Here is a 25509-nt window from a genome sequence, read left to right on the forward strand (position 1 = left end):
AAAAACGCTCCGCGTGCCGTTTCTGAGGTATCGTGTTGATGAGAATGGGAATGTGTGAGGTCACTGTGATCTTAATCTTTGACCCCCCAAAGTCTAAGCAGTTCATCCTTGGGACCGAGTGAACATTTGAAGAAAATCTATTAAGGTGTTCAGAAATACACACTTTAAAACGAGCTCGGAGAAACTTTTCACTTTCAGGCGAAGAATCCCAAAACAGCCTCCCAGAGCCAATCTCCACACATAAATCATCCTGAAGAGTGAAACTCAAACATCCAGGAGAAGTAACGATGACCAAAACACATTGTTGAGTCCCCTGTGGGACATAAAGCCACTACGAGGTCTCTCCATCATTCGCAATCCTTGGCAGCCTGTTGATATTCCCGCCAAGTTAGGTTCCCCTTGGCCGGCTCGTCCATCACAGCGCTGCTGCAGGTCATGTTGGGTCTCAGGGAGGATGCAACAGGAACATCTCACTCTTCCAAGAATCAGCTGTGCCCACGCAATGATACAGAAGGGAAGGTTTTACTCTATTGTTAAGTTATTTCAGGGAACATATGGTGTGGCGATGCCCCAGTTTTGGCTTGATGTCGTGTGTTGTGCTGCTAAATAAGCTACGGACATATCTTTTGCATTATTGCGCCGACATTGATCCGAGCCGGGACAAACCACGACCCGACCACAAGAAAGCTTTTCGTTGGAACACGAAGGACCGGCTGCATGTTAGACTGAAGTGGTCATGATGTTTTGGCTCATCGGTGTCCTTTCAGAGGACGAGAAGAGATGGAAACAAGATGATCCGCCGAAAGTAGACGAGTTCAGAGGGGCGTTCGGTCGTTCGGGGGTGGGGTTGTGGGTTGAGGGTTTCTGGGGGTTGTTTGGCATTCGGAGGGGGCAGGAGATGCGTAGGTGGGGTGCCTTCAGACCAAAAGCGTCTGCTCCCGGCCTCAGACCGTATGATGTGGTGCGTTCTCCAGCCGAATACAACTGGCGCTCGATTCTGAGTCGCAGCAAACAACAAAGCTAGAAAACAGGCAGGGAACACTTCCTGAATCGAAGCAAACACCGAAACACTCAGGGGCAATTACACGAGCCCAGATGGAGCAGCCAACCTGGCCAGACGACCGCAGATCTGTTTTGAACACAGCGGTGTGTGTTTGTGTGAATGTGTTGTCTGCACACATTCAAATGAAGAGATTCAGTGGCTGAGAACAAGTTGTTTTTTTCCCCAGTGATGGTCATCTGTGAGGCTCTAAGCAGCGCTGGCTGCAGTCCATCAGGTAGAACATTCATCTGGGAAGAAGAATTAGGTGTAATTTATCTTCCATTTCTATCTCCCCTGATCTTCACCATATGTTTAGTTTTTCACTGCTGAGATAAACACAGCGGTTGTGAGGAGAGACAGAAGACAGAGGCAATAAAACGGATAGAAATATTATGCAGACCTCCAGGAAGTACAGAAGTGAAACAGAGGAAAATAAGACATTCATGGGACCTATGGGGGGGAAAAGGCACACAAATGTAAATATTAAACCATGTTGAAGGAACATCAAGGATAATGTGTTGCGTAATAGGAATTCAGGCTAACTGGAAAATATTTGCTCGGTTCATCAAAATCGGCTAAAATCAACAGAAAGAACTATATTAACCCCTTAAAGGTGCAACGTGTACCTATTTTGGTTCAAACGTCCAAAAATGAACTAAAAGAAGCCACAGAATGTGAAGAACACACGTCTATGTATTGTTTGATGCCATCCCGCAGTACCACGCCACACCTCAAGAGGGTGTAGTGAGTCAACAGATGCAGAACCACGGTTGAAGTTCACAAAGTTTCCTTGAAACCGTTGTGCTAACGGTAGCTTACAAAGGCAGATGATAGTGTAACATATGTTTACTTTGCTGTTTGTTGATACACAGTTCAGACTGTCATGTCATTCGTTGAAAAAATAAGCCTGTTTTTGGGGGCGTGTCTGTTTGATTGACAAGTCTGTTGGTGCTGTCAGGTTACAGCTATCGGTGGGCGGGACGTAGTATCGTCAGATCAGTCAGATCCACCGCTGGCTCCTCCCCCAGCTCGTCCAAATATGGTCACTTCCTGCTCTGAACCGCTCCGAACTAGCAAAGATGGTGACGGACAGAATCTGAACTGGAGGATTCATAACGTTCACAAACCAACGATGACATCACTGCTGGTTGATGACATCACTGCTGGTTGATGACATCACTGCTGGTTGCCACTTCCTCTGGACTTGTTGTCACCAGCGCTGAAAAGCCGCCCTGACAGTGAGCGACCCTGTGACCTCCAGTCGTCGGTATTATCTGATTTCCAAAATTCCGTGCGCAGCTTCTCTGTAAAACTCTCCTTCGAAGCAACGTCTACATCTACAACATCTCTTCTCTTCTGCCGGCTTTTTCAGGGAAACACCCGCCAAACTTCACGGGCCTCCGAGCTGGCTTTTGACACGTGGTCCTCCCTCTGAAGATCGTCCAGACGAGTGAAACTGCCGAACCGTGCTTCAACACCGCCGGAGGGTACGTTCGGTTATCAGAACACTTTCCTGCAGTCACAGTCGAAGAGCGTCGCCTCGTATTAGAGTTCGTTTCTTCTATAAACATATTCATGGAACCGCAGCTGAAAACAGACTCCAGGTATAGTTTCACTTCTATTTCCTGCTTCGTTTTGCTTTTTGCTTTTGGATTCTTTCCCTGCTGGACGTTTCTTCCAGTGTCGGCCTCTCGGCCTGCTGCTGATTACACGTCCTTGTGGTCTTTGGCTGATAGGTGCTGCCGTTGCGCGATTATTTAATTCAACCGTTCAACTTTTTTGAACACCCCACACACACACACACACACACACACACACACACACACACACACACACACACACACACACACACACACACACCCGCCTCCCTCCTAGCTGTCTCTCAGGAATGTTGATCTGGCCTTTGACTGGTGGACAGTAAATACGAGATGGATTTGCAGGCAGAATTAGGTTGTTTTTATACTCAGGCCGATGAGGACATACTGTTCTCCGGAGCTCATTTGTCTGCCCTCGGCTTCGTCCATTCGGAACAAATCAACATTGCTGCAGTTTGTCTCCTTTAGTTTTCTAAGACCAGTCTTCTGTTTAATACCAGAGCTGCCAGCTTGGGCCGTTTGGGAATCTGCTTTCAGCCACTTTATTTATTGCAAACAAAAGAACTCACGTGATGTATTTAATAAAACAAAAGTCCCATCGTTCTGTCCCTGTTTGGAAAACCACGTCTCATTGTGGACATTGTGAGGTCTCATCTTCTCGATCAGCTGGAGCTGTTTATTAATGTCTAATTGTCTTTAAATGCTAAAGTTACAGAGCTTCTCTGAACAGTTAATTAATCCATGTGTCATTTTCTGAAGCTTTTTTTTTTAACATGTAGTAAAATCTGATTTCATCCATTTAGTGTTTCAAAACCATTTCTAAACAAAAACTGCACAAAAAAATAAATATGCATTGTAAAGAAAAAAATGATTTTTTTTTTTTTTTTTGTTCGCCTGAGTGAACTGTAGAAACTTCTCAACGTGCATGAGGGAAATCACAACACCCAAAATTTGGTGGTCGGTACCAAAAAACACTAAAATTCCACATTTCTTGATTCCAAAATGGATTAAAGAATTTCAACATTTGCTCTTTCTGTCAAAAGAACATGCGTTCACTAAAGGAGCTAACGTTAGCCTTTGTGAACGTTTTGAGCGGAGCATCGCTTCAACGGCTGCGTATCGAACTTGAATACTTTTATAGAACAAACTGATTTGTTTCAGTACAATCGTAAAAGACCTTGTTGTTTTGGTTTCAAATTTCTTTACTGGCTTTACCTGCGTAAACATTACGCACGAGTAAATCTCTTCCGTGACAATTTACCACGTGTAGCGTATTCATGAAAACAATTTCAGCTTTAGTTGTGTTTTCATTTCTACAACTTTCGACTGAACGAGCTGCTTTATAATTACGCACATTTATCCGTGGTGGGTGGTACTGGAGTACGTACTGATTGCGTAATGAAGCCGCATTGTGCAGTATAGTTGTAGTACTAAACAGAAACTGGACGGGATCCGAGGTGTCACCGTCACGAGTTAGTAGTCGTCCTCGAGTCGCTCTATCAGCTGAAACCGTCTTCTGATTGGCCCCCGAACACGTGATGTCATTACAGCGCGACCAGACTGGAGTTCAATCTCTTCCCCGCTTCCACCTGTGGCAGCCGGCCGCAGAGGAGAGGTGATGTTATTACAGGGTTTAAGGCCTGTGTGTAATAGAAGAGGTATTTATTTCGGTTTAAGATTTGCCACCTTGACATCCCCCCCCCCCTCCCCCCGCCGCCTCCCATCCCCCCACCACGCTCTCCGGGGAACGAGGATGATCAATCAGACATTCCTCCAGCGTCTACAGCATCCCACCAACATGCTGAGGGCAGATGGGAACAGAGGATTAAAGACAGCAGCGGGGGAGTTTTTCTGGAGTCGGATAAATGAAGAAAAGATGGACGACATGAATTGCTACGATGAATAACTCCTGTGGGAACGCTCATAATGAGACTCATAATTTACTTTTAGATGTACTCATCTTCATGCTTTAATGTGTGAAAAACAGCCTCTCAGATATCATTATATAGAGAAGACTGCCTATTATGTTTCCCTTAGAAATCAACACATTCTTCTTGACAAGCAGTCAAGAATCTGAAGACTCACTTTGATATAAAACAGACAAGTCAAATCCTTCTGCCTCCTGCAGCAGCTCGTATTTCTGGCGCTTCAAATTGACTGAATTTGTCTGAATTCTGATATTTACTGCCAATTTAATATCTGGCACGCTGTCTAATGTTGCTTTTACATTTCCTTTGCTTGGGGAGAAGGAGCCATCTGTGAATACGAGGGTTGATAAAAAGTTCAGAGTCTTTTCCTGTTGAACGCAGCGCAGCGATGCACCTGGAACGGCAGGAAGCAACGACCTTCATCAGGAAGTGTTCAGAGTGTCGTCTCTTCATCATCATCGTCATCATCATCATCACTGAGTTCCTCACGTTAACGTGACCGCTGGTGAACATTTGTGACTTTTCACCACGGACCTGAAACTTGGAGCAGAGAAACATCTGACTTTTGGGGAAACAGAAACCTTCAACTCGCCCGCTTACAGCCAAGTGTTCCTGAGCCCACGCAGTGATTTCCGTGACAGAACCGTAGTTGCTTTTGAAAAGCAGTGCCCAAAGATCACAGCCGTCCAATACTGTTTTATTTTTGCCTTATTGTATCAGATCGTGAGCGATCGCCATCGAGATTCCAGATGTTGGTGCATCCAGGAGTAGTTGAGATATTTCTGGATCAGAGTGGTGAACAGACTGAACCATATTTCCACCCTCAGACTTTTATTTTTCATCCCTGGTGCCCTCATGTGTCTTGACTGTCCGTTGTTAATTTTGAGGTATGTTTTGAGTTTTTTTCTTTGTTCTTTTTGAGTCCTGGGAAGTGAAACCGTCTCGGTCTAATCGACCATATTTTAAACGTGAACGTTCCTTCCTGTGTGCAGCGATCCACACAAACCGTTGGCTGCTTCTTAATGTGAGCTGTGCTGCACTTCCATTCTCCGTTCCACTGTTTTCTTTCTCTCTCTACGTTCTCATATATTGTACACAAACACTTTCACTCGCGGCATATTTTCTTATATTTTCCCTCTTTTATCACCACTGCGTCCTCTTCCCTTTTCTGTCTTTCTCAACCTCTTCCCTTCCCTCCTCCTCCTCCTCCTCCTTCTTTTCCTCCTCTTCCCGCATTATATCACCTCTATAATTGCGTAGTATCTCGGGGCAATGGGAGCGCTGGGGCTCTTGTTTTCCAGTTTGTGCTCTCTAATTTTCTCGCCCGACACCCCGATGAGAAGTCAAACTCGACTAAATGACAAGCAGACACTCGCACAAGCAAACACACACAGACACATTATTTTATTTTCAGCTGGATGAAATCAAACGTGTTTAATTTAAAACAGCTGAAAAAGTCAGACTCAGAAAAACTGAAATTTGTTTTCACTTCGGAGGTTTAAATTCAGTACATTGAGTTTGATTCCTGTGTGTGTGTTTCCCTTTCGAAGTGTAAATCTAAAGTTCATAACGGTTTTGTGGACGGGTCTGACAGCAACAGCAGGAAATCCCTAAAGGATATCGTGGTCATAACAGTTTACACACATTCAAAACAATCTTCACGATATTTGCAGCAGTTTTGGAATCTCCCCACCATTTCTTCCGCCAAAAATTTTCTCCGGCAGGATCGAACGTTTAAATCTAAAATACCCTTTAATATTAGCTGGGAACTATTCGACAATTATTCAAAGACACAAAGAGGAGAGTAAAGAGGAGGCTTCCTCAGACCACTTGAATTATAATACACTGAAAGCTTATTATTAGATGTTGGCCAAATTACACCAATAAAACAAAACTGCCGACCTCGGCGTTGAGTGCAGACTCTGTGTACTCTCTTTCTTAGAGTAATGAGAGGAAGCGTGAGGAATCGGCTCGCTGGGCTCCGTCCAACATCCACCCGCCTCCGCAGCTCACCGAGCACCTCTCCGTACCTTCAAGTCTACAAACGGCAATTTGTGGTTTTAGGCGGAGTTACAATTTGGAACGGTTTCTTGGCGAACAACAACAGCCGGCAGCAGTAAACGAGACCTTTTGGACAAAAGTTGGTTTGTAGAACATTTAACTTACGTGTATTTTTAAGTGCGACTTGCTAGTACTCGCACAGATACTGAAGAAAGTGTGAATTTTGAAAACTTCTTCCACTTCCACCTCCACGTTTGGTTGTTGTTGTTGTTGTTGTTGTTTTTGTCTCCGTCTCACTACATGTGCAGGTTTGTGTTTGTTATCAACGAACTCCAGGGAAAAAACACAAATACGAAGAAAAATCGTTTTAAAGCGTCTTTTCTCGAGTTTTTATTGTTTTGACGTTTGCAGGTGTCCAATAAAGGTGTTTTTTTTTGTTGATTTTGGTGGAAAACGTAGACGAGTCCTCTTACGTACGTTGAGCCGTCACAGAATTGAACCAACGCACAGAAGGACTCGGCCGGTGGATAACTCGAGTTCTAGTTTCAGCACGTCGCTTCCCGTGAAGCCACTAATGGTTTGAACATGACTGTGCATTGTTTACATTTCTAAAAACAATGGGGACCCGTACCATCTGTAGTCGTGATTTAAAACAACCGCAAACTGGAAACTCAATCTTCCTCCTTCTCGTGAAAATGCCCCGTAGATGAAACGCCGCCTGGTTTCCGGCGTGCTTCGTTCTTTGCGGCGGTGACGCGTTCACTTCCTCTGCACGCGGCTCGCCGTTGGAGTTTTATTTTGGAGAATTTCACAAGATCTGGTGGAGGGATTTGGGGAAACCCAACCGACATTTCTTTTCAGGAGCTCACCATCGTATCTGTTTCCCAGATGTTTGGATCGTCCTCGTTAATCCCTTTATGAAGCTCGGTTTACCGCAGCGGCCTCTCCTCGGTGAGACTGACAGAAAGACAGCAAGACAGACAAAAAGACAGACGAGGACTCGTAGACATCTTTATCGGTTTTGTCGTGTTGCTGCTCGGCTCCAGATGACCTCAGGACAGATTGCAGGCAACTCCTCCAGCAATTAGATCCAAAAGAAATACGCAGAGAATATTAGCTGCCAAAGAAGCAGGGAAGCTGTAAAACATGATGTTAGAGGCTGAAATGATAAATGGAGGACAGAACTGTTGTGTCGTCTCTCGACATCTCCGGTTACGGTTTAATGAGCGAACGGGTTTCACACATTTTCACACCAAGGTGCTTCTTCTTCTTCTTCTTCTTCTTCTTCTTCTCCTTCTTCTTCTCCTTCTTCTTCTTCTTCTTCTTCTTCTTCTTCTTCTTCTTCTTCTCCTTCTTCTCCTTCTTCTTCTCATCCTTCTTCTTCTCCTTCTTCTTCTTCTTCTTCTTCTTCTTCTCCTTCTTCTTCTTCTCCTTCTTCTTCTTCTTCTTCTTCTTCTTCTTCTTCTCCTTCTTCTCCTTCTTCTTCTCCTTCTTCTTCTTCTTCTTCTTCTTCTTCTTCTTCTTCTCCTTCTTCTCCTTCTTCTTCTCATCCTTCTTCTTCTCCTTCTTCTTCTTCTTCTTCTTCTCATCCTTCTCCTTCTTCTCCTTCTCCTTCTTTTTCTCCCTCTTCTTCTTCTTCTTCTTCTCCTTCTCCTTCTTCTCTTTCTCCTTCTTCTTCTCCCTCTTCTTCTTCTTCTTCTCCTTCTCCTTCTTCTCTTTCTCCTTCTTCTTCTCCCTCTTCTTCTTCTTCTTCTTCTCCTTCTCCTTCTTCTTCTTCTCCTTCTCCTTCTTCTCTTTCTCCTTCTTCTTCTCCTTCTTCTCCTTCTTCTTCTCCTTCTTCTTCTTCTTCTTCTTCTTCTCATCCTTCTCCTTCTTCTCCTTCTCCTTCTTCTTCTCCCTCTTCTTCTTCTTCTTCTTCTTCTCCTTCTCCTTCTCCTTCTCCTTCTTCTCTTTCTCCTTCTTCTTCTCCCTCTTCTTCTTCTTCTTCTTCTCCTTCTCCTTCTCCTTCTTCTCTTTCTCCTTCTTCTTCTCCCTCTTCTTCTTCTTCTTCTTCTCCTTCTCCTTCTCCTTCTTCTTCTTCTTCAGGCTGGCCTCCGTCCCTCAGCGTCCAGCGCTGCAGGTTTAACCTCTCTGTGTTTTCGGGGGTTTAACGTCCACGTCTTCATCCAGGCTTTGACAAAGGTGTACAAACAGTTCATTTGTTTGGTGCGTTATGAGCGTTGGTTCTGTTTCATCCTGCGTGTCGAAATGTCGCCCATTTAACTTTCTCACGGTAATCTGAAATCGAACGTTGCACCCGTCGTCTCGTCACGCAACATGAAACCCACGACGATTTCTAACATGAAGGTCACGGGCTGTATTTTTAGTAATTAATATTTTCATTATCAATCTGAATGATTTCTTTGGTCTGGAACAGAACCGGCTCGTTTAAAGTTTGGTTCTTTATTCCGGCTGCTCACCGTTTGCTCCGTAGTTCATCTTTTAGCTTCTGTAAAATTCTTGGTCACGCCTACTAAAAACCATCTGAGCTGCAGTAGCTAGTACATGAGCAGTCTGGCTCCGCCCACCTGTCGCTGACAATCTTCTCCGTGACCAAAGTCATAAAACCAAAGACTGTAGAAAAGTGTTCGTAAAAAATAATCCTGTCGTTAATCAGAAAATTTGCCTCAAAAAGACGTGTTTTTGGGGGAATGTCTATTTAGTGAAGTCAGATTTCCATTATCACAAACTCGGCAGACTTAGAGCTTTTATTTTAGTTTAATCTAATGAATGGAAGTTGAGGTATCTTAACGTTTTTAACACGGACTAAACAACCACCAGGTTTCCATTTCAGCTGTTCCCCCTCAGGCTTCGAGGGGTTTTTGCATTTCTTGCATTGCAGTTACAGTTAATGAATTTGTGTTGTTGTGTTTTACTCCGCAGGATGAACTTCCACACAGTGCATGAAAAACCATCCTGTATGTGAGGAAGACTCCGAAGACCACAGTGGGAGCAGGACGAAGGTGGACGAGGAAGAGGAGGAGGAGGATGAGGAGGAGGCTGGGATTAATGACATTCAAGCTGCGAAGGTGTCTCGCTGCAGAGCCTGCCTCCCTTACCAGTAGTCCTCTTCCTCCTCCTCTTCCTCCTCCTCCTCCTTCTCCTCCTCCTCCTCCTCCTCCTCTCCATCTGTTGTGATAGAGCTCAACACCACTCTGCTCCCGACTCGTCACTTCATCCTCCGTCCGTCTGGGAAACCTCAGCAGCCCCTCAGGATACAGCTCTCAGCTCCCTGAATCTTTTTTATCTGCCGGGACTCTTCAACACCAAACTGTACGAAGGGTTTCGCTGCTGGCTGGAAACATTTTAAAATACTCTGGTTCATCTGAAGCAGAAAGCGGAGAGGAATTTTATCTGGAGACCTTTTTCTTTTTTTTATTCCTGTGATTTCTCACCTGGATGCTGAGGAGACCAACAGGATGGACTTCTCTTACCTTTGGCTCCTCGCCACCACTCTGATGTTGATCCAGCAGTATCAAGGTAAACCCCCCTTTTACATATATATATATATATATATATATATATCTTTCCTGACAGCTCCACTTGGAGTATAATAAGCAGTAGGATGTAAAAGGTTTGCCCCTGGTTGGGTTGAAGTGTTTCCTTCTGGTAAAACAGACTCTGATTTAGTCGTAAACACTTCTTCAGTTGTCGGTAGTGCAAACGTTTCTGCCTCCTTTAACAGTTTTATGATCAGGAGAAAGTTCACGTTTCTGGTTTATGGAGTAGCGTCGGGGTTCGGAGATCCAACGGGTCCAAGTACACCTGAACACATCGAGACAGCCGGTTGGACGGTTAAAAGTGGGTGTGACATGAAATATAACGATTAATACATGAATCAGTTTGGATAAAAAGAAAAGATTTTCTTTTAATGAGTTCACCAAACGTGTTTTTCAGCCATGTCCTGTTTTCCAACATTTTCCCGCCTTTTGTTGGTTTCGACCTTCTGTGTACGAAATGAAAACCTTCCAACGTGATGAATAAATTATATGTTGGGATTTTTTTAAATAAGTGAAGCAGCCACATATTTCTGGGTGACTGTAAGTGCTTTGACTCACTCGCAGGCTGCGTTCAGGAATGCAGTTACTGTACAAAATCTGGAATGGATTTCCTTGATGTTGCTGCCAGACGTTTCACCTGCTGACGGACTTTTTCGGACGTGTTAACGGATAACAAAGAGCCGTTCGTTGATTACAGGGGAGTCTTAGCTTTCTTTAATCTTTTAAGATTAAAGTCAGAAACAGGAAACTTGTGTTGTCACTTATCTTCCCGCCTCCCTGTTAGTCCTCAGTGCCAAGTCCGGCAAATATCCAGCACGAAACTCTGTAGCCCGCGGCCATCACATCTGAAGGTCGGTGGAGATTTAGAGTCTGCAGCTGTCCGTGCTAAAGACGTTGCGCTAAAACCCTTTTCATTTCAAATTGAATCCTTTTAAAGTGACGGACAAGTTAGGTAATGAAAAACCAGCGTAATCCTGGCTCTGGGTGATTTTGGCTGCCTCTCGGTGTTCCTCACTCGGTTACCACGGGAACCTTGAAGCTTCAGACTGGGCAGAAAGAACCGCCTCAACATTACGGTGAACCTTTGTTGGCTTTTAAGTTTGCATAAAGTTTGGAAGAGATGGAATAAGGACGGTCCGTATGGAAGCCGTGGAGGCTGAGATGTCCTGATGGGGGGGTCACGCTTTAAAACCTGTCGATTCATTTACTCCCATTAACGCCGTTTGTTTTCTTTTTCCTACCTGGTGAACTTTTAACTGTCTGAGTTTAACCCAGACTTTCTATTACAAAGCTGTCCAAGGTGAACTTTATGTACCGCTGTTTTCACAGGGCTTATGACCTGTCTGCTGATCAGATATTTTAGTGCTGCAGCTTGTATTGTCCCCTGGAGCGGTGAGGCCCCCCGGGGACAATTCTCCACTTTGTCTTCTTGTTGATTCAGGTGTCAAAAGACAAAATGGAGACAGGCAGCAGGATCAAAGACACTGTTAGTAGTTTACATAGATGATGCAGTCAAATAAGTTTAAAGGCCAAATAAAAGTCATAATTCCTCACACAGTGCTTTTTTTTTTTTGCAGAATGAAAACACTTCTGGTACCAGAAAGTCTCCACAACACGTTAAAACCGCAGGTGAATCCTGAAACTACAACTAAAACACCGACTCGGTCTTTCAGAATAAGGCTCGAAGGTTAAAGGAGCAGTTCGTGGCACGTTGGGGTTCACGTGGACCGACCTGCAGGTTTTTATTTGGTCATCGTAGATCTGATGGTGAAATCAGCTCGAGAGTTGATCGTCTTGAGATGTTGAGGCCGGCTCACGTGTTGTCTGAGGAGCATTTGCTCCTTCAGTTGACCTTGTCATCATGAAATACGGCTTGTGGTTTGCGGCGTCCTGACCGGCCCTAAATCTGCTAGCCTCTCGTTCAACGGTGCATATTCATGCCTGTCACGGTGTGCTGTTTTCCCTCTGAGCCTTCCACGCAAAATCGATCGGGGGGTGAAATAGTTTTAGGGCAGCGTCTCCGTTAGCTTTAAGGCGTCGGAGGACTCATCGAGCGCCGCTCCGTCAACACCTCGCCTCACACTCTCCGTTTCCAATCTGTGATTTTGCTTTCTCTTCCTTCGGTCTTTATCTGTGCTTCATGTCACATCTGAGCCTTATTAGGGACCGCTACAGAGAACAGCACCTTTTAAATCACAGGACAGCACCGAGGACGCTACATAAAACCTAATAGCCCGTATAAGTGTGTAAGAGGGCCGGTTGGCTCAGCCAGTTCAAAGAGGAATATATCCTGAAACACAATCTGTGTGAGATCATGCCATCGCCTTTTAAACGCATGTTCTTCCTTCATGAGCATGGCAGCTCTGAACCTTTGGACTTTAAAGTGAGAGTAACTCTCGTAAAAAGTTTGGAGTTTGGTGTTTTATTATTCGAATGAAATATGAAGAACAAAAAAACACAAGAAATAGATTAAACCTTTTGTCTGCGCTAAAATAACTTCACTCTAGCCAATAGTTAGAATGAACTTAGCGTTTTATTTGGCGGGATCACGGTACGGAAACATTTACGGTGTGGCAGCTGCTCCCGTTAAATACCACATTGGAGATTAGGTTAACTTTTGCAGCTTAGTACTAATAGCAGTGCTAACAAGCGACCATTTACTACAAGAATAAAGTTGCACCTTCATTTCAGTGTCCTGTGAGCGGGCCGACTTGGTAAAATGCTAACGGACCTTTGAATTTAGTCAGTTTGTTGTATCTTGTTATGAGCGAGTGTTAAAACAACCTCTCTGGTCACACAAGATACGACGGAGTATCAGAACGTCGAGGGAAATGTTGAAATGCTGCGAAAAAGTGTAAAAACGAGTAAAAAGTCAAAGACACAAGAAAAAAGTAGAAAAGTTAAGAAAGAAGCGAATATGTTGAGAAAAGAGTCAAAATGTGGAAAAAAGTTTAAATAAATTAATAAAATTACATTTCAAGATTAGTCAGATTTTTGAGAATATATCAAGCTACTCATTTTGCGGGTATAAATTCTATAAGATGTCTTGTGTAGATTAAAAACTGAACTTCAGAATCCGTAACAAAGAAATTGTGTCTCATTTAGCACATAAACACAGTTTGGTAATAAATATCAGGACTGTTTTGAACTGTTTTTTCATCTTGACTTTATTGTGTGGATCGTACATTTCAGCGTGTTGTCCATCACAAAGCTCTAATGAGTTCCCGATCGCTGCTACCAGCTACTTTTTATAGTGAAGTTGACGTGTTGAATCTCAACTAAGGAGGGAAAAGACGGCTTAGGTTCATTTATCTTCAGGAGTAGACGGTGGAGTCGAGCGTAAACGAGGCGGCTGGGTCGTTCATCATGTCTGAGCATCGATTTAATCCTTGACCTGCTGTTCTGGTCCTGGAAGGTTTTTATTTCACTTGATTTAAAAAAAAAAAAAAAAGACATAAAACATGTTTGTGCGCCGTTTCGTTAATCATCTCTAAACCCTTCAGAAACCTGTTGGAACCTCCAGATGATGTAGTACCCAACCTGACCTACTGACCCCAAACTTATCTGGAAAACATCCTTTCCATGTCCTCCGTGAGCACGGCGGGTTCACGGGAGGTCGGAGGAAGACGAACTGCCCTGGGGGGTCACCGGGAGTCTTACCAGGGAGGAGAGCACTTCATTCTCCGTCCAGTCCGTCTGGGGGATTCGAACCGGCGACTCGGCCTTCGAAAGCTACAAATTAGTGTTGCGTTTACGTTGGCCTCAATTAACCCCTTCAAGAAACCCGGGTCGGCGAAAGGGTAGACAAACACGACGGACGTGAAGCGTGTTCGAGCTGCAGCCTGTTTTTTTTGTTGTTGTTGTTTTTTACTGCTCGGGTCTAAAACACCTTCGATTCCTTCACGTCTGTTTTTTTGTGGATGCTGACAAATACGAAGAAAATGAGTCCGTGTTCCCGAATCTTTTCTGAGAGGCTTCTTACCTGCAGAGCAACGCCAGCCAACCCAAACAGGCCGCTCGGGGATCAGCAGCTGATCCGCCTGTATATTGTCAGATATTGTCAAACCCTGTGGAGCCGAGCAGACGCTCTCATAACACGGCAAGAAATTAAACTTTGGCTTGGCAGCCTCCGAACGATGTAGGAGCCCAAACAGGGTTTTTACCTCTTGGCTTTTCCCACAATTCTTTTTTTTTTTTTCTTTTCTTCAAAGCCACCAATGGAAATCAAAGAAGCATGAACAATTTTGCACAAAGTATGCGAGCTTATGGGCACAGGCGCCCAAATAACGGCGCCGGAAAACCGCAAAACACTACGTGATATTATGGGAAAGGAAGTGTGCGTTTACATGTTGTTTACATCCATAAAGCACCATTCACTGCCTTCAGCAAGGAAACAATAAAAAAAAAAACATAAAGTCTGATGTCACATTTGCTTCCATATGGGAGGTTGGCACACGTGCAGGTTGGAGTTTTGGACCTTGAGATTAAAATGGAACCATCACGGTGCCAGAAATGGAAAAATATTGGAACGATTCTCCGGTTTCAAAAAGATGAAATAACTTCACATGGTTATTTTGTGGCTTCCCACTGTCTGGCAGCCATTACCAGACCGTGAACATCCAGTTTTAAGGGTTCGGGATGTTTGTTTTAACGTCTTTGTTTTTCGATGCTGCTCGGAAAACTTCGGCCACGAGGGAGAGGAAACCGCGGATGGATGCGAGCGATGGAGTCCAACGTTTTGTCGTGACGGAGGTCCGTCGGTGGCGTCGTCGCTCATCGGGCGAGCTGCCGCTTCCTGTTTCATATCAGCGGGAGTTCAACGAACGTGAAAATGAAGTTTTAGGTACCAGCTTTTCAACAGTCACAGAGTCCGTGGCATGTTTCAAACATCGTCTGTTATCGTGGCAACAACTTCGTGTTTCAACAGAATCAGATTTATTGGACGAATTCCTTTCAAAGTCTTCACTTCACTCATCATGTGAGTCTGAAAACTGACAGCCGGCCGGTTGGAGGAGGAGAGTTGTGAAGCAGCTGCAGGGAGAAGTAGAAAAGTCAACGACAAGATAATAAGGGATCTTTCATGTGCTGAAATTACGGCGGCGAGGATGAAACGATGGCAGTGAAAACTTCAGCTATTGTTCCGCTGACAAACCGGAGGAGTCGCGGCGAGCCGATCCAAGTACCTGATGCCTGTTTGATCCGGGCCGTGATTAAAATCAAAAGAGGGATTAGCTCGGGATACTCGCTTGTCAGTTTTTGGCATTTGTTAGGTTCTTCTGAAGTCTTTTTTGGGGGCTCGTTTGTTCTTCTGCAGGGAGTTCGATGAGAAGAATAAAAACACGCCAACAAAACATGAAGCTGCAGCTGGTTAGCATTGCTTAGCATTCACACTAATCCGTCTCTGTCAAACGGCCACAAAGTCTTCCAGCTATCTCGTCTGTTTAGTGTAAAAACAATGTTGTTTTCTGGGCTCTGGGCAGATACCAGGGAAACCTGGGGCTGGATATTTAAGAATTATACATAACCACGAGTGATTCACATCTGCAGAGGAGCCACTCAGACTTTGGATCCAAACTTCCCGCCTGCGTGTTTAACCCGTATACATATAGGTGGAAGTGCAGGATATTGCATGAGTGTGTTTGCTGCGTGTTCTGGAGGATACATGATGACCGTTGGCTGGAAAAGCGTCGAATGGATTTGAACCTTTCGGCGTCGGGACAGAATGCCCTCCGTTCAGGAAGAGTTTGGTTTGGCAGCGCCGTAACTCACCGTGCAAAACCGCTGGGAAAGAGGTCGTGTTTGCTTTTCGTGTATCCGCGCTACAAGACAAACTCCAGATTAGGAGGCGCTGCGAGACAGCGATCTCCTCGGGAACCACACGGACCAACAGCGTGTCCAATCTGGAGAAATGAATCCCCCTCCACCTCACACCTTGAGATGGAGGTTATTACAGGAAATACTTTTTTGCCATGTGGACCCGCGGAGAGGTCAGGAGAGCCGTCAGCATCCTCCGACAAACTTCACTCCAGCTTGGATCGTTAGAACAATATAAAATGTGCAACCGCCTGTCGACGCAACTCAGTTTTCAATGATTTTCAATCATTACCTCCTTCCTTATGAAACCGTGACAACGTCTGGCAGGAAGCTGCCGTGCTGACGGACGTCGGACACGAGAACCCGCCGGTGCACAAACGCACCGACCCGCGACTGGAGCTGCAGGTCACATGACCTCGACTTTCCATCCCAACGTAGCTCAAGTTTTAATTTTTTTTAATTTTTTTTTTTTATTGTACTCTATTAATCCCCGAGGGGAAATTCTTTCGCTACAGCAGCATCCCAAAACCAAATTCCCAAAAAAAGATTCAAATGAAACATGAATTCCTGTGTTTCTGTCTCCTACTGCCGCGTCCTCTTCTTCTGTAGCGCCAGGAAATCAATTAACGACGGGATTATTTTCAGATGGACCACCAGAAAACTTTAGCTAACAACACCGAAAAAACTTGTGGAAAACATCGATTGGCTCGCTTCCTGCCAACACGGCCCGACTCTGGATAACCGGCAGGAAGTTACATCTGATCGATGTGGTCGATTGAGTCAACGATTGAAGTTCTTGTACTTTAAACTTTACAGGCAATAAAAGTGTCCCGAGTGACCGGCGGCGTCCCGGGAGTTCGGCAGCTCGGACGCCGAGCACTTCGAACTAAACGCAGCTTCCCTGGAAACTTTACATGAATAACACTCAAATATTTTATTGTCCGGGACGCGTCGGTATGAAGAACAGACTTGTACTATTTATGGTGAGAGATGTTATTTTGTGCCCGCATGTAAACCGTGCAAATCCTTCCTTAGATGCCAAAGCATTCCCCTGTGTGAGCTCAAAGCAAGATCAAAGGCTGTCTGTCTGCTTTATGGGGTGTGTGTGTGTGTGTGTGTATGTGTGTGTGTGTGTGTGTGTGTGTGTGTGTGTGTGTGTGTGTGTGGTCATCTTTGAGTTTAAAGAAGCAGGGAATTGTTTGAAGGTGCCAACACTCCCAAAACAAAAGAAAAGAGGCTCAGACATTGGAAGCGGGAGCAGCGTGACCGACGTGAGTCTTCCTCCCTGACGGAGGTCTTTCAACTGTGACGTGATTTCTGCAGTAAATCCGTTCGGTTCAGAGTCAGATGTCTTAATAATGACCAGATAGCCGGAAAATTTGATCCAGACGTTCACAGTCAGCTGAATCCTTTGCACTTCGACGATCCACTTGACGCTTCTCGAAACGGTCCGACCGTGGTGGAAATATCTTTATGTTCAGAAAGATAAATAAAGATATTTTTGAACATTAAAATGTGTAAAGTCTGACGATGTCATCAGGTTTGATGCCATCAAAACACCTGCAAACAGTGACGATAAGGAAATGTAAGAATTTAACTCAAAGATTGTTATGACCTCACAACAGGAATACAATTCAAAAGACACTAATTGATACGAACGCAATGACTAATGACCCTTTTCCACCTTTGCTCTCCAGCCTCTACCAGCCCCACAGCAGAGGAGGGCCCCCTGGCGCAGCTCGCCCACACGGCCCACCGGCGAGAGAAACGCTGCTCCTGTGAGAACCAGAAAGACAAGGAGTGTATTTTTTTCTGCCACATTGGCATCGTCTGGGTCAACACCCCGAGGTGAGTCTTGCAAGGCTAAGAATACCAAATAGTTCAAAAGGGTTTGTTTTCTCAGCGATAGAACATCAGAGCATCGGGATCAATCTCACTGTGTTGTTAAAATGTGATAATAAAACCAAACAGAGATAAGGAACAGTCAGAAATCTTCCCAGGAGGGACAGAAAGCATTTCTCCTGCACCGGTAGCCAGGAGGTTCCAGCGCGAGGCGTCCAAAACTAAGATAAACTCCCACTGTTTGGCCAAGTCAGTGCTTTTCAGAATTAAATATCACGTTACCGGATTCCAAGAATAATCAATCATTTTAAAGCACAATCTACATAATCCTTTAGTTTTTTTTCTTACTTTTAGCTGGAGCAATCAGCTTGTTTTACTCTGAATAAAAGCCTCACTGGCACAAGTAAAAATCTAGAATTCTCGGTACCTGCCTGGTAAAACACCAAATGAAGAAGCCTGACGCTGCCTTCGATTTCCTCGTGTTTTGATCTCTGTGAAAACAATCGAGCCCGGTCGGCTTGACGAGGCGTCTCTCCTCGTAAATACGATATCTATGTTTGAGTCCTAATATCTAATGAATACTGGGATTATTTACTGGGAGTTTATCTAACGACACCATGATGACTTGTGGAAAACATTTACTGACTTTGTATTTCAGGAGAGAACTTGATGCTTTTTCAATGGGAGTCTATGGAGCCTAGTGGCCCTCGGTGGTACTGCACTTTAACACAATTCTGCATTGGCTTCACTTTTTCAGACCCAGAGACTACAAATGTTTTTATATCGTCTATGGTTTCCCGTCTGCCTCGACCAGTTGGGGTTGTTGGTTTGGCCACAAGGAGGCGCCGCCCTGCTGGTCCAATAAATCAACCACAGCAGGACCAGGATCCCTCGAACATCAGCCTCCCACTGCCTCGGTACTGAACCCGGTACGCCCCTCCTCACAGGGCAGGTTCAGGGTATTTTTTTAGCAGAACAAATCGAACTTGAGCCACGGTCAGTCGCTTTTACAAGTCTTCCAGCCTTTTCTTTAAAAACACAAAGATTTTAACAACAATTACCCCCAAAAACCTGAAAATAGACTCAAAAACAGGTTCACCACGTTAAAAACCTTCAGCGGAGGTTTACGTGTGTTTGACGTCTTCTGCTCAGTCCAAATATTTACTTCATTAAAATCCAATGCAACCATTCGAGTTATATTCTTATATTTCCACTTAAATAGCAGCGTTTCTGGGAAGTTTTACAAACCCTTCTGTGATATTTCTTGCTTTGAATATTTAAGAGGACCGAAGTGTTTTAAGGGCAGCGGGCAGAAAAAAAAAAAAAGGTTTGGTGGAACATTGAAATGGCGTCGCACCACGTTGGTTAAACTTCCTTTCACCGTGTCTTTACCTCGTCCAGCTGTTCATATTTTTAAGTTCCCTGCCCTCAAATAGGAAGCAGGCGCGTAGCTCCCTTCACGATTGGCAGCAATTAACTTCATTTTAGTTCAGTGTGCACAAGCAATGAGTAAGCAGTTAGATGTGGTGGGGCTAATAAGAAAGAGCACCTTTCCTTAACGAAGGGTAATTTCTGCCATGTTTCCTCTCACTATTTCTAAATAGCTCCTTTTAACCCTTTAACACCGACCCAGCCGGGAGACCGCAGGGAGTCTGAAATCACTCTGGTGGGACCCTGATGAGCCCACAGCCAGTTAACTCCTCACTGCCCGCTCCCATTCAGGCTGTAACTGCTGCTCACAGGCCCAGCTCGCATCAAACTGGCAGATTTATAATAAAAGAATGAAGACGAATAAAGATTTTTACAATTAAAAAGTCATATTTTAAACTATATTTCGTCGATTTTGTACCGAAAATGATAAAAAAAAATTTACTCGTAAATTGGATTTAATTGTTTCTTTCTTAAGTTCCCGCATTTCTTCTTTTTCCACGTGGAGCCAAACAATCACCAGTCGATATATTCCTCGAGAGCGTGCTGCGCTGTAGGTTCTTTCCATGTCGCGCCAACGAGTCGCATTAATTAACTTTAAGGAGAGAAAACGAGGTGTCACCAAAATAGCTTCCAGAGATTAGCCTGGGACGGCTCCGCGGCGGTGGGAGTGTTAGTTTGGGTCTAAACATAGCCGTGTGGTGAGCTGGAATCTTCCTGCCTTCGCCATAAAGACGGTTTTGAAACAGCAGAAGGCAGAGCCCGCCGTGACTGCACCGAGCCCCGCGGGCTGCTGGGAGATCCCGACGTCCCCGTCCCGTCTTCAGCACGTCCTGCCGATGGAGTTTGAAAATATGGAAACCGACGCTGACACATTGGGCCCGGAGATGGCCCGTGTTTTTATTCCTGAACCAACAAGGTGCAGTGAGCAAATCAAAGGTCTTCCACAAACTCTGTGGATTAATCCGCCGCTGAAAATAGTTTAGAGCAAACTGTAAAAACGACTGTAAAGCTGCAAAATTGGGCACAAACGTTCACTGAGACTGCTTCCACACTTTACTTGTTTGGTCCCAAACCAAACTATCGGGTGTGACGGGAGCCTCAGATCACGAGTCCGGGCCGAAGGACCAAAATCTGGTCCAGCCAGAAGAGGCGGACTCGGTCCAGATGAAACTGAAACACGGTTCGGTTTATTTGCAATTGTTAGAAAGATGGTGACGACCGACACCCGAACTCGAGGCTTCAGAACGTCTTCAGTGTTTCCAGGATCAACAGCCGTAATGATAATGATGTGGCTAATCTGCCTGGAGAGACCTGGAGCATTAAAAAATATCCAGCAACACTGATCTGAGCCTCGAAGGGAGGTCGTGTTGCTACCTGCTGATCCGCACCAGGACAATACAGAAACCAGGAAGTACTTTGAGTGTAAATGTTATTTTGAAAGACTGATTTTCACCCTCACAAGTGTAAAAACAAGCACTTGAAATCAGCCGGAGGTGTCGCTCTCACACGGACGTCTCCGACCGTCCGACGGTGGCTGCGGTCCAAAGCAAAGACGGAGCTGATTGACAGCGTTGAGCCTGCTCCAGAACCAGAACCACCTCCGGTGAACTCAAACACGCGCGGTTTGTTTAATGTGTGCCGTGTGGCCGACTCACTTACTTTACAGTAAGACATGAAACGGTTTGTTTCTTTGGCAGACGTCGCTGAAAACACGAACCTGTGCTTCCACGGTCGCGGTGTTGTTTCAGTCCAGTTATAAACACAACGTTGTGTCCGCAGCGGCGAGGTCGTATTTTAAGTAGCAGCTGATCTACTTCGTTAAATCGGTTAAAGGTGCTTTTTCAACAAACAACCGCAATGTTATTGTGGTTTAGAAAGTCCTCTGACCTCGATGACTAAGAGGTGGTCCAACATTTCCTCTCCGATCCGATCTGACCCGACCCGGCAGGAGATACACCACAATGAAAAATAAATAAATAACCCTTTATTGATGTTATAGATATTACAGTAAGGGTTTGGTTTAAGATGAAAAACAAAGAAAAGATCCTGGTTCGGGTTAAATAAGAACTTCATTAAGGTTGGAGGACCTGTGTTGTCATGGTTACAATAACAAACAGGTGGTTAAAGTGGTCATGATTGAACATCGACTGTCAGACAAACATGAAACAAACATCTGTTTTCTGTGTTTTGTCGACCCATCCGTCCACCCCGACTTCCTCCCTGCTTCGTTGCTCTGCAGCTGCGTTACCTCACTTCCATCATAACTGCTGCAGGCCACCAGGGGGCGCTGACACTGGAACGCAGACCGGACTGTATGTAAAACTGTTTGTCGTCTCCGGGTGTGAAAAAACTTCAAAAGCTTGAAGAAATGAAATCATTTTTGAATCCGGTGGTTTTTCAACATTTTTCTTTCGTCATGAGGTCTTGACCCAATTTTTTTTTAAATGTCAACCACTCAAATTTATTTCACTAAATCATGAAACCATGAGACAAATAAAAAGTGAGTGAAGAATCTAAAGTGAACTTTATGAAATGATATGACTAGAATCACTGTTTCTGCACTACTGACAGAAATGTGACCAAATCTTCCGTCAATTTTCGGTCAGTTTGGCCAAATGAAATATAAAAATATAAAATAAACTGCATCATATATATATATTTCAAATTATTAAAATTTCTGCCGGCAGAAGATATAGAGATACAAAAGGACAGAAAACGTTGACATGGTTGGAGCGTTCGTTCTCCTCTCGGCACAAACGGCTTCAAGCGGACAGCTGACGGAGGCGTCGGAGCAGCGGGACCATAAGTCGCGGAGCCTCAGTTCAACAGTTCAGGACACTCAGATTTACCACTGAAGCTTTAAAGATGAGCTCTCCAACCCCTCCGACACACGAGCAGACAGAAAGTGGAAGTGAAGCCAGCCGGAGGTCAGCGAGCAGCTGAGAGCTGATGGAGGAGGGCGGCGGGCGGCCGGGTTCGGGCGGAAACGAGACCCAGATGTGCTGCCGTTGAACAGAGGAGAGCTCCGCGGGATGTCTGAGGAGCGATGGGAGGCGCTCCCATCACTCCGCGGGATGTCTGAGGAGTGATGGGAGGCGCTCCCATCACTCCGCGGGATGTGAAGTTGCTCCACGGAAGAAATGAAGCATCCAAGTTGGAGGACGAACGGCTGCAGCTGTTTGTAGTCAAACAGTTCAACACAAGCGCGAATAAATCTCCTGCAGGGGGCATCGCATCGGACAGTGAGACTGAGTGTGTGTGTGTGTGTGTGTGTGTGTGTGTGTGTGTGTGTGTGTGTGTGTGTGTGTGTGTGTGTGTGTGTGTGGTGCACTAACTCTGCCTCTCTCCTGCAGCCACGTGGTGCCGTACGGTTTCGGTTCGGTGCGTCTGAGGAGGGAGATCAGCCGATGTCTCTGCAGCGACTCACAGGACGCCGAGTGTCTGAGCTTCTGCCACACGCAGTAAGAACACACACACACACACACACACACACACACACACACACACACACACACACACACACACACACACACACACACACACACGTTAATTGAAGAAGCAGTGTGTGGGAGTTAGTGCCATCTAGTGGTGAGGTTGTAGTCAACTCAACACGCTACTCTGTTACAGCTGTCGGTGGGCGGGACGTAGTATCATCAGGTTTCCAATCAGATCGGTCAGATCCACCGCTGGCTCCTCCCCCAGCTCGTCCAAATATGGTCACTTCCTGCTCTTTACTGGCAAAGATGGCGATGGCCAAAATCCAAATTAAAAAGGGGGTGCGATAACTCAGAGGGCTGGGTTTTAGTTTGAGGTGATGAATCACTGATGAAAAATGATGATTAAACTAAATCCTCCTGAATCCACAGACCGAAGCCTGAAACTCTCCGCCGTCTCTTCTTTGTCCTCAGAGAGGAAAACGCTGCGGTGAAGAGGAAGACTGACAAACAGCTGCAGAGACACAGAGCGGCATTCTGGGAAAAAAGGAACCGGCATGCCCTCCGACAGCAGACCTGAGGGGGGCGCCGCCGCCGCTCCTCTCCGAAGTCCCTCATGTATCAAACACAGCAGATAATGGACCCTCTGATCCGTTCGGACGTGTACAGTGTGTGTTTATGTAAATGTACGATGATGAAGAGCGCCGACTCACGTCTGTCCTCATCTGTCCAGCATGATCTCAGCTGAACGACTGAGGGACGGACAACACGTCAGCCGAGCTTCCAGCCAATCCGCCGTCAGATTCTGCAGCCGCATCGTCGCGGTAACCTCGCAGCTCCGAAACTTTTAGAGGGGTTTTTTTCAGGTTCGTTTTCTTCGAATTTAGTTTGTTTGAACGAGATTCAGAAGTAGAACATCGTCAGCAAAGAGTTGCATTTAAAAAATAATTAATCATTTTGCCGAGTAAAGAACCGTTTTGAACCCCGTATGATACGTTCGATGAGACGTCGCAGCACACCTGCAGGAAAACTAAAAATCATCGCACGTGATTCAGTTTTTTAAGACAGTCACAATATTACCAGATAATTTTGTCATTATGAGATCAATCTTATTTAGAAATATACATAATACAATATATTTTAAATATAGTGTCATTAGATTGACTGATACCTGTTTTCCACAAATATTACAGTGACTTTACCCTCGAAAAATAACAACTATTCCTGCAAAATATTTGAACTTTATTCTGAAATATTAAAACATTTTACGCATCTTCATTTTATCTCAAAACATTCACAATTATATGTAAAATTACAACTTTAAATTTGAAATATGACAAACACCAGCTTTATTTTGAAATATCATGACATGTTCTTCAATTCAATTCAAATTTATTTGTGAAATATTTAAGCTTTTTTTAAGAAAATAAATTACAAATATCCTGAAATATATTTTTTTTTCTTGTGTATTTTCAACTTGTTTTCACGTCATGTCGTCTGATTTGAAAATATTTCGACTTTGTTCCTGACATCTCGGATTTATTTGTGGTTTGCGATGTCGTCCCCAGCAGGTTTGACAAAGAATGAGCTGCTATGAACATGCTGACAGACAGAATGGGATTAAAGCGCCCTCTACAGTCTACAGTCGGTACTGCAGCTAGATCTGATGCAGAAATATGAACCTTCTTAAACATCTTATTCCAACAAGAACTTCAGTCGTGACTTTGAAAAGTTGGAGCTGCGAGGTTTTTTGTCGGAGCTGCAGAAATCTCTGAATGTAAAGAAGAATCTCGGTGTTGTTTTGGAGAATCTTTTTTTTATTTCACATGAACGCATGTAACAACAAGACAGACGTCTTTTTTTCTACCTGTCAGCACCTTTTTCATGTCAGAGATGAATTTATTCTACACTACATACTATCGAGTATAACGAGCAGAAAAGGGAAGGACAACGAGGGACAGGTGAAACTAATCAGGGGACGGGGCAAACAATCATACAAAAGACAGGAAGTGACACAAGACAGACATTTTGTAAAGACACTTATTTGTGTGTAAGTGAGTATAATGTCCAGATTTCACATTTCTCACGTCTTTTGTGTTGCCGTTAGCTTAGCATAAAGACTGGAAGTAGGAGGGAACTGTTAGACCAGATCGGTTTTAATAATACATCCACAAACAAAAAAAGTCCAAACCCCAGTTTTGTGGTTTATTGAAGAACCGCACCGCTCACAGAGTTTCATCTGGATTTTCTAAACTATAGGAGGACCTGCTGAGTCAGCGTGAGCTCTGGACCCTTCAGAATAAAAGCAGTGGGGTTGTGATGGTGTTGAGGTTCTGACAGCAGAGATTAAGAGCGATGACAAGCTGAGGCTCGAACGCTGTCCCGGGTCCAGCCGTGTATTTTGACATGTAACAACAAGAACTGTATATTACTAACTAAGCTGTGACGCTTATCTTATTATATAATTTTCACTATTTCTCTGACAAATTTTCTCCTCAGGAAAAATTAAATATCTTATTTCAATCTTTAATCTTATTATTAGTCGGTGCTTTTTTTTCTTCAGGCCACTAGAGGGCGGCGTTGACGCGACGGTTGGCCTCGACTGTGACAGACGCTCTCCTCGCCGCTGCAACGGGAGCTGCTCGTTTATCAGGAGCACATGCTCTGCCTTATGACAGTAGACAGGCCATGCAAGTGGAGATTTTAGTTATTATGATTTATTGGAATGAGAGATGCATGTTTGGCTGCAGCTTGAGGCTCAGCAGACGTCTCCTCGGAGGGAAACGTCTGTCATCATCACAATAATCAGTAAATCTAACGGAGCCAAGTTCATCTGTAAAAAACATAAATCTAAAGAGGTTTTTACTGTACAACAGCGCCCCC

At 44.7% G+C, this 25509-nt stretch overlaps 1 protein-coding gene across 1 annotated transcript; it reads left to right on the plus strand.

Annotated features, from left to right (window-relative positions):
• The first annotated feature begins 9637 nt into the window (after positions 1–9637).
• Positions 9638–25161, plus strand: LOC138212295 (endothelin-2). Its single transcript, XM_069172598.1, has 4 exons — positions 9638–10085; positions 17617–17767; positions 22546–22653; positions 23101–25161. The coding sequence occupies exons 1-4, from the start codon at positions 10025–10027 to the stop codon at positions 23204–23206; spliced, it is 426 nt and encodes a 141-aa protein (XP_069028699.1). The 5' UTR covers positions 9638–10024; the 3' UTR covers positions 23207–25161.
• Positions 25162–25509: the final 348 nt, after the last annotated feature.

This window comes from Embiotoca jacksoni, unplaced genomic scaffold (assembly GCF_022577435.1).
Source record: "Embiotoca jacksoni isolate LCO1_2020_lvr unplaced genomic scaffold, fEmbJac1.0.p SCAF_54, whole genome shotgun sequence".
Lineage (NCBI taxonomy): Eukaryota > Metazoa > Chordata > Actinopteri > Embiotocidae > Embiotoca > Embiotoca jacksoni.